This window comes from Coregonus lavaretus (genome assembly GCF_964263955.1).
Source record: "Coregonus lavaretus genome assembly, chromosome: 14".
Lineage (NCBI taxonomy): Eukaryota > Metazoa > Chordata > Actinopteri > Salmoniformes > Salmonidae > Coregonus > Coregonus lavaretus.
This window is the reverse complement of record NC_140001.1, coordinates 1299931-1311780: the sequence shown is the minus strand read 5'-3', so window position 1 is coordinate 1311780 and position 11850 is coordinate 1299931. Positions and strand designations below refer to the sequence as shown.

The window sequence follows — 11850 nt, the reverse complement described above, 5'->3', positions numbered from 1 at the left end:
GACTCGTCTGAGGTCGGTACCACCAGGTCTGCCAACTTCGGTCTGTAGCGCCCGAACAGTTTCGGCTACACACTAATAATGACCCCACCATTGAATTCTCTAGGACACCCACAAGCCTCACAAGACTTGTCTGAGCAGTTAAAATGAATGTAAGTATACACTGAGTGTACAAAACATTAGGAATATCTTATTAATTTTGAGTTGCACCCCCCTTTGACCTCAGAACAGCCTCAATTTGTCGGGGCATGTACTCTACTCTACTAGGGTTGAATATTTTCTCTGTATTTTACAAAAAATAACTTTTTTCCTGGGTAACCCAGTATTTTCCGCCAAAACCGGAAGTGAAGTGTCATTCCAAAGCATATAAAGCATATAAATAGGACTGGATTTGATTAGAGCTTTGATTGAAAATTCAAGCCTGATGCTACCCGAGTCTGATGAGCCATATATTAAAGACATTTTATGATCCCAAGCCCAGAAAACCCCAAATGATTGGTTATCCAATACATATATGATATATATGCGCCTTACGCATGACAGAAAAACATAAAAGCCCATAGATGTAGCTAGCTATATAAAAGCCCATAGATGTAGCTAGCTATATAAAGCCCATAGATGTAGCTAGCTATATAAAGCCCATAGATGTAGCTAGCTATATAAAGCCCATAGATGTAGCTAGCTATATAAAGCCCATAGATGTATCTAGCTATATAAAGCCCATAGATGTAGCTAGCTAAATAAAGCCCATAGATGTATCTAGCTATATAAAAGCCCGTAGATGTAGCTAGCTATATAAAGCCCATAGATGTAGCTAGCTATATAAAAGCCCATAGATGTAGCTAGCTATATAAAAGCCCATAGATGTAGCTAGCTATATAAAAGCCCATAGATGTAGCTAGCTATATAAAGCCCATAGATGTAGCTAGCTAAATAAAGCCCATAGATGTAGCTAGCTATATAAAGCCCATAGATGTATCTAGCTATATAAAGCCCATAGATGTAGCTAGCTATATAAAAGCCCATAGATGTAGCTAGCTATATAAAGCCCATAGATGTAGCTAGCTATATGCTTTCTTGGGTAAATAAATGAAACTAGCTCCAGTAGGCTAATCTTTTTGAGTGTGAACTGTATTACTGTACTGTATTGTATTATGCTGTATTATATGGACTGGAATTACGCACATTGTTCAAACCATGATAAAGCAGAAGAGAACATGTGATTCTGGTGCAGCACATGTGGCCTACAAAGTTACAAGTATAGGCTAGAGAATTAGATTTTAATTTTGAAATATAATAGTCCCATGTAGCTCAGTTGGTAGAGCATGGTGTTTGTAACGCCAGGGTTGTGGGTTCGATTCCCACGGGGGGCCAGTATGAAAAAAAATAATTATGCACTCACTAACTGTAAGTCGCTCTGGATAAGAGCGTCTGCTAAATTTACATTTTAGTCATTGCAATTTTCCTAAGTCCCTCTTTGTGGCACCTGACCACACGACTGAACAGTAGTCCAGTTGCGACAAAACTAGGGCCTGTAGGACCTGCCTTGTTGATAGTGCTGTTAAGAATTACATTTACATTTTAGTCATTTAGCAGACGCTCTTAACCAGAGCGACTTACAGGAGCAATTAGGGTTAAGTGCCTTGCTCAAGGGCACATTAACGTCATTTAGCAGACGCTCTTAGCCAGAGCGACTCACAAATTGGTGCGTTCACCCTATAGCCAGTGGGATAACCACTTTACAATTTGGGGGGGGGGGGGGGGGGTTAGAAGGAATACTTTATCCTATCCCAGGTATTCCTTAAAGAGGTGGGGTTTCAAATGTCTCCGGAAGGTGGTGAGTGACTCCGCTGTCCTGGCGTCGTGAGGGAGCTTGTTCCACCATTGGGGTGCCAGAGCAGCGAACAGTTTTGACTGGGCTGAGCGGGAGCTGTGCTTCCGCAGAGGAAGGGGAGCCAGCAGGCCAGAGGTGGATGAACGCAATGTCCTCGTTTGGGTGTAGGGACTGATCAGAGCCTGAAGGTACAGAGGTGCCGTTCCCCTCACTGCTCCATAGGCAAGCACCATGGTCTTGTAGCGGATGCGAGCTTCAACTGGAAGCCAGTGGAGTGTGCGGAGGAGGGGGGTGACGTGAGAGAACTTGGGAAGGTTGAACACCAGACGGGCTGCGGCATTCTGGATGAGTTGTAGGGGTTTAATGGCACAGGCAGGGAGCCCAGCCAACAGCGAGTTGCAGTAGTCCAGACGGGAGATGACAAGTGCCTGGACCAGGACCTGCGCCGCAAGAATGGACCTGCGCCACATGAATGCAGAGCAGTGCTTTATTATAGACTTTACTCAAAGCCATTGGCAAGTCGTTAGTAAAAATTGAAACAAGTAAGGGGCCTAGACAGCTGCCCTGGGGAATTCTTGATTCTACCTGGATTTTGTTGGAGAGGCTTCCATTAAAGAACACCCTCTGTGTTCTGTTAGACAGGTAACTCTTTATCCACAATATAGCAGGAGGTGTAAAGCCATAACACATACGTTTTTCCAGCAACAGACGATGATCGATAATGTCAAAAGCCGCGCTAAAGTCTAATAAATCAGCCCCCACAATATTTGTATCATCAATTTATCTCAGCCAATCATCGGTCATTTGTGTAAGTGCTGTGGTTGTTGAATGTCCTTCCCTATAAGCGTGCTGAAAGTCTGTTGTCAATTTGTTTACTGTAAAGTAGCATTTTATCTGGACAAACACAATTTTTTCCAAAAGTTTACTAAGGGTTGGTAACAGGCTGATTGGTCGGCTATTTGAGCCAGTTAAGGGGGCTTTACTATTCTTAGGTAGGGGAATAACTTTTGCTTCCCTCCAGGCCTGAGGGCACACACTTTCTAGTAGGCTTAAATTGAAGATATGTCAAATAGGAGTGGCAATATCGTCCGCTATTATCCTCAGTAATTTTCCATCCAAGTTATCAGACCCCAGTGGCTTGTCATTGTTGATCGACAATAATACTTTTTTCACCTCTTCCACACTTACTTTACGGAATTCAAAATGACAATGTTTGTATTTAATAATTTGGTCAGATATACTTGGATGTGTAGTGTCAACGTTTGTTGCTGCCATGTCATGCCTAAGTTTGCTAATTTTGCCAATATTTTTTTTATAAAAGTAGTTGGCAATATCAGTGGGTTTTGTGATTAATTAGCCATCTGATTCAATGAATGATGGAGCAGAGTTTGCCTTATTGCCCAAAATTTCATTTAAGGTGCTCCAAAGCTTTTTACTATCATTCTTTATGTCAATTCTCTTTGTTTCATAGTGTAGTTTCTTCTTCATTTTATTCAGTTTAGTCACATGATTTCTCAATTTGCAGTACTTTTGCCAATTGGTTGTACAGCCAGACCTATTTGCCATCTCTTTTGCCTCATCCCTCTCAACCATACAATTTTCGAATTCCTCATCAATCCACAGGGATTTAACCGTTTTTACAGTCATTTTGTTAATGGGTGCATGCTTATTAGAGTTGCAAAGAAAAAGCCATATCTCAGACTGGCCAATAAAAATAAAATCTTAAAATGGGCAGTCTGAGATATGTCTTTTTCTTTGCAACTCTGCCTAGGTAGTCAGCATCCCGGAGTCGCCTCTTCACTGTTGACGTTGAGGCTGGTGTTTTGTGGGTACTATTTAATGAAGCTGCCAGTTGAGGACCTGTGAGGCGTCTGTTTCTCAAACTAGACATTCTAATGTATTTGTCCTCTTGCTCAGTTGTGCACCGGGGCCTCCCACTCCTCTTTCTATTCTGGTTAGAGCCAGTTTGCACTGTTCTGTGAAGGGAGTAGTACACAGCGTTGTATGAGATCTTCAGTTTCTTGGCAATTTCTCGCATGGAATAGCCTTCATTTCTCAGAACAAGAATAGACAGACAAGTTTGAGAAGAAAGTTATTTGTTTCTGGCCATTTCGAGCCTGTAATTGAACCCACAATTGCTGATACTCCAGATACTCAACTAGTCTCAAGAAGGCTAGTTTTATTGCTTCTTTAATCAGCGCAACAGTTTTCAGCTGTACTAACATAATTGCGAAAGGGTTTTATAATGATCAATTAGCCTTTTAAAATTATAACCTTGGATTAGCAAACACAACGTGCCATTGGAACACAGGACTGATGATTGCTGATAATGGGCCTCTGTACGCCTATGTAGATATTCCAGTAAAAATCAGCCGTTTCCAGCTACAATAGCCATTTACAACATTAACAATGTCTACACTTTATTTCTGATCAATTTGGTGTTATTTTAATGGACAACAAAATTGCTTTTCTTTCGAAAAGAAGGGCATTTCTAAGTGACCCCAAACTTTTGAACGGTAGTGTATATTATCAAGCATTTCACACATGTTATCCAGATACTGGCTGTTAGCACTTGGTGGTCTATAGCAGCTTCCCACCAGAATGGGCTTTTTGAACCTGTAGCCATATTACTTCAACAGTATTTAACATGAGATCATCTCTAAGCTTTACAGGAATGTGGTTCTGAATATAGACCGCAACACCGCCCTCGTTGGCATTTCTGTCTTTTCTGTAGATGTTATAACCATGTATTGCTACCACTGTATCATCAAAGGTATTATCTAAGTGAGTTTCAGAGATAGTCAGAATATGAATGTCATCTGTTACTAGCAAGTTATTAATTTCATGAACCATGTTTCTTAAGCTACATATGTTAATGTGGGCTATTTTTAGCACTTTTCTGGGATGCTTGATTGTTTTTATTGCTTTACTGGGAAGCTTAGCAGAGGTAGACATACTCAGGTTATTTTTATTAGTGCAGGGTGAGCTGCACACAGTGGACTTCCTACTAGTGCACACCACCTCAGTGCTAACAGTATTACTCTGGTTCATAGGCACATGATTACTGCATCCAATAGCTGTAGGATCAGCAGAGGCATTCAGGGTAGGAAGTGGGACATAAATTAGGTTACTTACATTGTGTCTTCCAACGCCCCTAGGATAATGTACATTTGCTGAATCATTATGACAACTCAGCGACACAATGGTAGGGATTAAATGAGCTGGTCATTGATAATTCATTGTCTCAAAGCAGCCTTATAATGCTGTGAAAGGATCCAGGAACCCAAATGATTTGGGTGGATCCCATCCTCCTTATAACACAAGCTTTGTTTCCAGAAGGTATCAACATTGTCAATAAATGTTACACCCACAGAGCTGCAATAGTCTCGTAGCAACTAATGATTAAGCCCTAAATCAGCTTGATGCAGGCCAGAGTGTGCAAGGCGGGATTGAATGGGTCACTGTCTGTCACCTTGATTACTCCAATTTCTCTCGACCTGTGCACCTACGTTGTAAACTTTTATTCGTAGGTTGTAGCAACCTCATGATGGGTATAGGGAACATTAGAGTATCATATAGTAGACTAAACCTATCGATGTTACATTGAGCTGGGTGAATGGAATATGGATGACAGTCATCCAACATGCTGTAATAGAAATAAGGCCAAGCTCATAAAAAAATAATAATTGTCCTCCCTATTCTTAAAGAGCACCGACCACCACTGCTCGATACACACGGGAAACTGTTGAGCGTGAAAGACCCAGCAGCGTTGCAGTTCTTGACACACTCAAACCGGTGCGCCTGGCACCTACTACCATAACCCGTTCAAAGGCACTTAAATATTTTGTCTTGCCCATTCACCCTCTCCTCTGAATGGCACACATACACAATCTATGTCTCAATTGTCTCAAGGCTTAAAAATCCTTCTTTAACCTGTCTCCTGCCCTTCATCTACACTGATTGAAGTGGATTTAACAAGTGACATCAATAAGGGATCATAGCTTTCACCTGGATTCACCTGGTCAGTCTGTCATGGAAAGAGTGTTCATAATGTTTTGTACACTCAGTGGATTTGGAAGTACTTTAGTGCCCCAAAAAGTGGTTAAACATTTTTGTTTTAAATATAATTTCCTTATCTTTCTTATATCTCTCAGATATAGGACAGACAATTCAAAACATACTTCCTTTATTTTTTATATTTTTTTTACTACCTGTTTTGCCATGTGTGAATGCTATTCAATGTGTTTATATAGGGCTAATAGCAGTAAGGCCAAATTCAATGTTTCATCAAAACGTTTTTAAATATATTTTTATAAAATGCAAAATCAAATAGCTAAATTAGCCTTGGTATGACCATCTGAAAGCAACTAGCTTAGTAGAACCCTGGATCCTTAGACCTTAAGGGGTTGACCTATGTTGTTTGTTCCAGGCCCCGGTCTGCGTCCGCTGGCGTTGACGTGTCCTTACCCGGGTGCGTTTGGCATGGTGCCCCACCCAGGCCTCAACGGGCTGAACGGCGACCTGGGTGGCTACTCCTCCCTACACAACCTCTCTCCTGCTGCCGCCGCTGCAGTCGTGGCCTACGGACGATCACAAGCGGTACTCTATTCTCCTACCTCAACTCACAACATGTGGTACTCTATTCTCCTACCTCAACTCACAACATGTGGTACTCTATTCTCCTAACTCAACTCACAACATGTGGTACTCTATTCTCCTACCTCAACTCACAACATGTGGTACTCTATTCTCCTAACTCAACTCACAACATGTGGTACTCTATTCTCCTAACTCAACTCACAACATGTGGTACTCTATTCTCCTACCTCAACTCACAACATGTGGTACTCTATTCTCCTAACTCAACTCACAACATGTGGTACTCTATTCTCCCAACTCAACTCACAACATGTGGTACTCTATTCTCCTAACTCAACTCACAACATGCGGTACTCTATTCTCCTAACTCAACTCACAACATGCGGTACTCTATTCTCCTAACTCAACTCACAACAAACGGTACTCTATTCTCCTAACTCAACTCACAACATGCAAATATCCACCATCTTATTAGTGTCACTCAATCTTCTTTCATTGGCACAAATTATAAAGGGGTTGGGCAATGTTTGAGCAATATCAAAATCAAATCACATTGTATTTGTCACGTGCTCCGTAAACAACAGGTGTAGACATGCTGACTTACTTCCTGATTCAGAGATAGGAAAGATAATAATGAAGATGTTGTTATTCAACACCAGGGACACTCTGGATGAATCCAACGGACACATCTGGGATTGGCGGATGCCAAGAGAACGCTACCTGCCTGAATGCATAGTGCCAACTGTAAAGTTTGGTGGAGGAGGAATAATGGTCTGGGGCTGTTTTTCATGGTTCGGGCTAGGCCTCTTAGTTCCAGTGAAGGGAAATCTTAATGCTACAGCATACAATGACATTCAGGATTATTCTGTGCTTCCAACTTTGTGGCAACTGTTTGGTGAAAGCCCGTTCCTGTTTCAGCATGACAGTGCCCCCTGCAAAAAGCGAGGTCCATACTGAAATGGTTTGTGAAGATCGGTGTGGAAGAACTTGACTGGCCTGCACAGAGCCCTGACCTCAACCCCATCGAACACATTTACATTTACGTCATTTAGCAGACGCTCGTATCCAGAGCGACTTACAAATTGGTGCATTCACCTTATAGCCAGTGGGATAACCACTTTACAATATGTTTTTTTTTTTTTTTTTGGGTGGGGTGGGGTAAGGGGGGGTAGAAGGATGACTTTATCCTATCCCAGGTATTCCTTAAAGAGGTGGGGTTTCAAGTGTCTCCGGAAGGTGGTGAGTGACTCCGCTGTCCTGGCGTCGTGAGGGAGCTTGTTCCACCATTGGGGTGCCAGAGCAGTGAACAGTTTTGACTGGGCTGAGCGGGAACTGTGCTTCCGCAGAGGTAGGGGGGCCAGCAGGCCAGAGGTGGATGAACGCAATGCCCTCGTTTGGGTGTAGGGACTGATCAGAGCCTGAAGGTACGGAGGTGCCGTTCCCCTCACAGCTCCGTAGGCAAGCACCATGGTCTTGTAGCAGATGCGAGCTTCAACTGGAAGCCAGTGGAGTGTGCGGAGGAGCGGGGTGACGTGAGAGAACTTGGGAAGGTTGAACACCAGACGGGCTGCGGCATTCTGGATGAGTTGTAGGGGTTTAATGGCACAGGCAGGGAGCCCAGCCAACAGCGAGTTGCAGTAATCCAGATGGGAGATGACAAGTGCCTGGATTAGGACCTGTGCTGCTTCCTGTGTAAAGCAGGGTCGTACTCTCCGAATGTTGTAGAGCATGAACCTACAGGATCGGGTCACCGCCTTGATGTTAGCGGAGAACGACAGGGTGTTGTCCAGGGTCACGCCAAGGCTCTTCGCACTCTGGGAGGAAGACACAACGGAGTTGTCAACCGTGATGGCGAGATCATGGAACAGGCAGTCCTTCCCCGAGAGGAAGAGCAGCGCCGTCTTGCCAAGGTTCAGCTTGAGGTGGTGATCCGTCATCCACACTGATATGTCTGCCAGACATGCAGAGATGCGATTCGCCACCTGGTTATCAGAAGGGGGAAAGGAGAAGATTAGTTGTGTGTCGTCTGCGTAACACCTTTGGGATGAATTGGAACGCCGACTGCGAGCCAGGCCTAATCGCCCAACATCAGTGCCCGACCTCACTAATGCTCTTGTGGCTGAATGGAAGCAAGTCCCCACAGCAATGTTCCAACATCTAGTGGAAAGCCTTCCCAGAAGAGTGGAGGCTGTTATAGCAGCAAAGGAGGGGGACCAACTCCATATTAATGCCCATGATTTTGGAATGAGATGTTCGACGAACAGGTATCCACATACTTTTGGTTGAATCAGGAGGATACCATTATGGTCAGATTTGCCAAATGTAGGGTGAGGGAGAGCCCTGTATGCGTTGCTATGATTGGAGGAAAGGTGATCTAGAGCCCTGTATGCGTCTCTGTGATTGGAGGAAAGGTGATCTAGAGCCCTGTATGCGTTGCTATGATTGGAGGAAAGGTGATCTAGAGACCTGTATGCGTCTCTATGATTGGAGGAAAGGTGATCTAGAGCCCTGTATGCGTCTCTATGATTGGAGGAAAGGTGATCTAGAGCCCTGTATGCGTCTCTATGATTGGAGGAAAGGTGATCTAGAGCCCTGTATGCGTCTCTGTGATTGGAGTAAAGGTGATCTAGAGCCCTGTATGCGTCTCTGTGATTGGAGGAAAGGTGATCTAGAGTTTTGTTGCCTCTTGTTGCACAGGTGACATCCTAAAATTAGGTTAAATGGATTTCAGAGTCCCTGCATTCAAATCACCGGCCACGAGAAGCGTCTCGATGTGCATTTTCTTCTTTGCTTATGGCCTTATACAGCTCGTTGAGTGCGGTCTTAGTGTCAGCATCGGTTTGTGGTAAATAGATGGCTAAATATAGATGAAAACTCTCTTGGTATATAGTGGGTCTACAGGTCTACAGCTTTAATGAGGTATTCTAACTCAGGAGAACAAAAACCGAGACTTCCTAAACATCAGAGATTGCCCACCAGCTGCTGTAAACAGAGACATACACCTCCCCCTACTCTTCCTCCCATACACCTCCCCCTACTCTTCCTCGCCTCCCCCTACTCTTCCTCGAGGCTGACATCCTGTCTAGACGGTGCATAGAGAAACCCTTGAAATATACAATATATTATCCATGTCCACGTTCAGCCAAGACTCCGAGAAACAAAGGATATTACGAGGTTAGCATTCGCTGTTCTGATGTCCAGAAGCCGTTTTTGGTCATAGGACGCGATGGTGGAGACGTTATGTACAAAATAATAGAAATAAAAAAATAGCAGAATTGGTCAGGAGTACGTAAAACAGCCACTGCAGCACAATTACCTTTTAGTCATTTAGCGACTTACAGGAGCAATTAGGGTTAGTGCCTTGCTCAAGGGCACATCAACAGATTTGTCACCTAGTCGGCTCTAGGATTCGAACCAGCGACCGTTCGGTCACTGTCCCAACGCTCATAACCGCTAGGCTACAGCCGCCATCTCATCACATCAATGGGCAATGTTTGAGCAATGTCAATTGAAAGTCACATAAAAGTGCATCATATAAACTGCGTTTTGGTTTGAAGGGTACTAGATGCTTGAATGATTTCATCAAAGAGATAAAAAATGAATCTCTCTTCTGTTCTCCATCCTCCAGGTGGGTTTTGACCCCCACCATCACATGAGGGTCCCTGGTCTTCCTCCCAACCTCTCTGGAGGAAAACAGTACGTCTCCTTTTTAATTTTGATTCACTAGATCAGAATCTAAAATAAACCAACATTAAAATAACTCTTCATCACCACTCCTCCTCTCAGAGCCTATTCCTTCCACGTGAGCACTGACGGCCAGATGCAGCCGGTGCCGTTCCCTCCGGACGCCCTGATAGGCCCGGGCATCCCGCGTCACGCCCGTCAGATCAACACGCTGAGCCACGGCGAGGTGGTGTGTGCTGTCACCATCTCCAACCCCACCAGACACGTCTACACAGGAGGGAAGGGCTGTGTCAAGATCTGGGATATCAGCCAGCCGGGCAGCAAGAGCCCTGTCTCTCAGCTGGACTGTCTAGTGAGGACCTACTACTACTAGGGAGGGAGGGAGGTAGGGAGGTAGAGGGAGGGGGGGGGGAGGGGGAGGGGGGAGGTAGAGGGAGGGAGGGAGGGAGGGAGGGGGGGGGGTAGAGGGAGGGAGGGAGGGGGGGGGGGGGGGGGGGGGGGTAGAGGGAGGGAGGGAGGGGGGGGGAGCCCTGTCTCTCAGCTGGACTGTCTGGTGAGGACCTACTACTACTAGGGAGGGAGGGAGGTAGGGAGGTAGAGGGAGGGAGGTAAGGGGGGGGAGAGGGAGGTAGATGGAGGGGGGGAGGGAGGTAGATGGAGGGGGGGAGGGAGGGAGGGAGGGAGGGAGGGAGGGAGGTCCAGATACGTGCTTCCTCTAAATGTTTTTCCAGGGTGTGTGTGTTGGCCCACCCAATAACTACTGTCTCCTGTTGTGTTTATAATAGTGGTTATGTATAGGACATCCTGTTGTGTTTATAATAGAGGTTATGTATAGGACATCCTGTTGTGTTTATAATAGAGGTTATGTATAGGACATCCTGTTGTGTTTATAATAGAGGTTATGTATAGGACATCCTGTTGTGTTTATAATAGAGGTTATGTATAGGACATCCTGTTGTGTTTATAATAGAGGTTATGTATAGGACATCCTGTTGTGTTTATAATAGAGGTTATGTATAGGACATCCTGTTGTGTTTATAATAGAGGTTATGTATAGGACATCCTGTTGTGTTTATAATAGAGGTTATGTATAGGACATCCTGTTGTGTTTATAATAGAGGTTATGTATAGGACATCCTGTTGTGTTTATAATAGAGGTTATGTATAGGACATCCTGTTGTGTTTATAATAGAGGTTATGTATAGGACATCCTGTTGTGTTTATAATAGAGGTTATGTATAGGACATCCTGTTGTGTTTATAATAGAGGTTATGTATAGGACATCCTGTTGTGTTTATAATAGAGGTTATGTATAGGACATCCTGTTGTGTTTATAATAGAGGTTATGTATAGGACATCCTGTTGTGTTTATAATAGAGGTTATGTATAGGACATCCTGTTGTGTTTATAATAGAGGTTATGTATAGTATATGCTTGTGTGTATCTCTGTCGTAGCAGGCCGTGACCGGGAGACCCATGGGGCGGCGCACAATTGGCCCAGCGTCGTCCAGGGAAGGGGAGGGAATGGCCGGCAGGGATGTAGCTCAGTTGATAGAGCATGGTGTTTGCAACGCCAGGGTTGTGGGTTCGATTCCCACAGGGGGTATGAAAAAAATAAATAATGTAAGTCGCTCTGGATAAGAGCGTCTGCTAAATGACGTAAAATGTAAATGTAAAAATGAACACAAATAACAATAACCCTCTTTGTGCGTGTTTGTGTGTGTGTGTGTGTGTGT

The 11850-nt window shown here is 44.2% G+C and overlaps 1 protein-coding gene across 1 annotated transcript in view; it reads left to right on the top strand.

The window, feature by feature from the left end:
* Window positions 1–11850, top strand: part of LOC311141338 (transducin-like enhancer protein 4) — a gene marked incomplete at both ends in the record, with an annotated part of 114914 nt that overhangs the window by 96754 nt on the left and 6310 nt on the right. The window contains 3 exons of the mRNA XM_084176633.1: window positions 6261–6430; window positions 10059–10126; window positions 10217–10466. Coding sequence (XP_084032759.1) covers window positions 6261–6430; window positions 10059–10126; window positions 10217–10466 — 488 coding nt within the window. The remainder of the gene's footprint in view (window positions 1–6260; window positions 6431–10058; window positions 10127–10216; window positions 10467–11850) is intronic.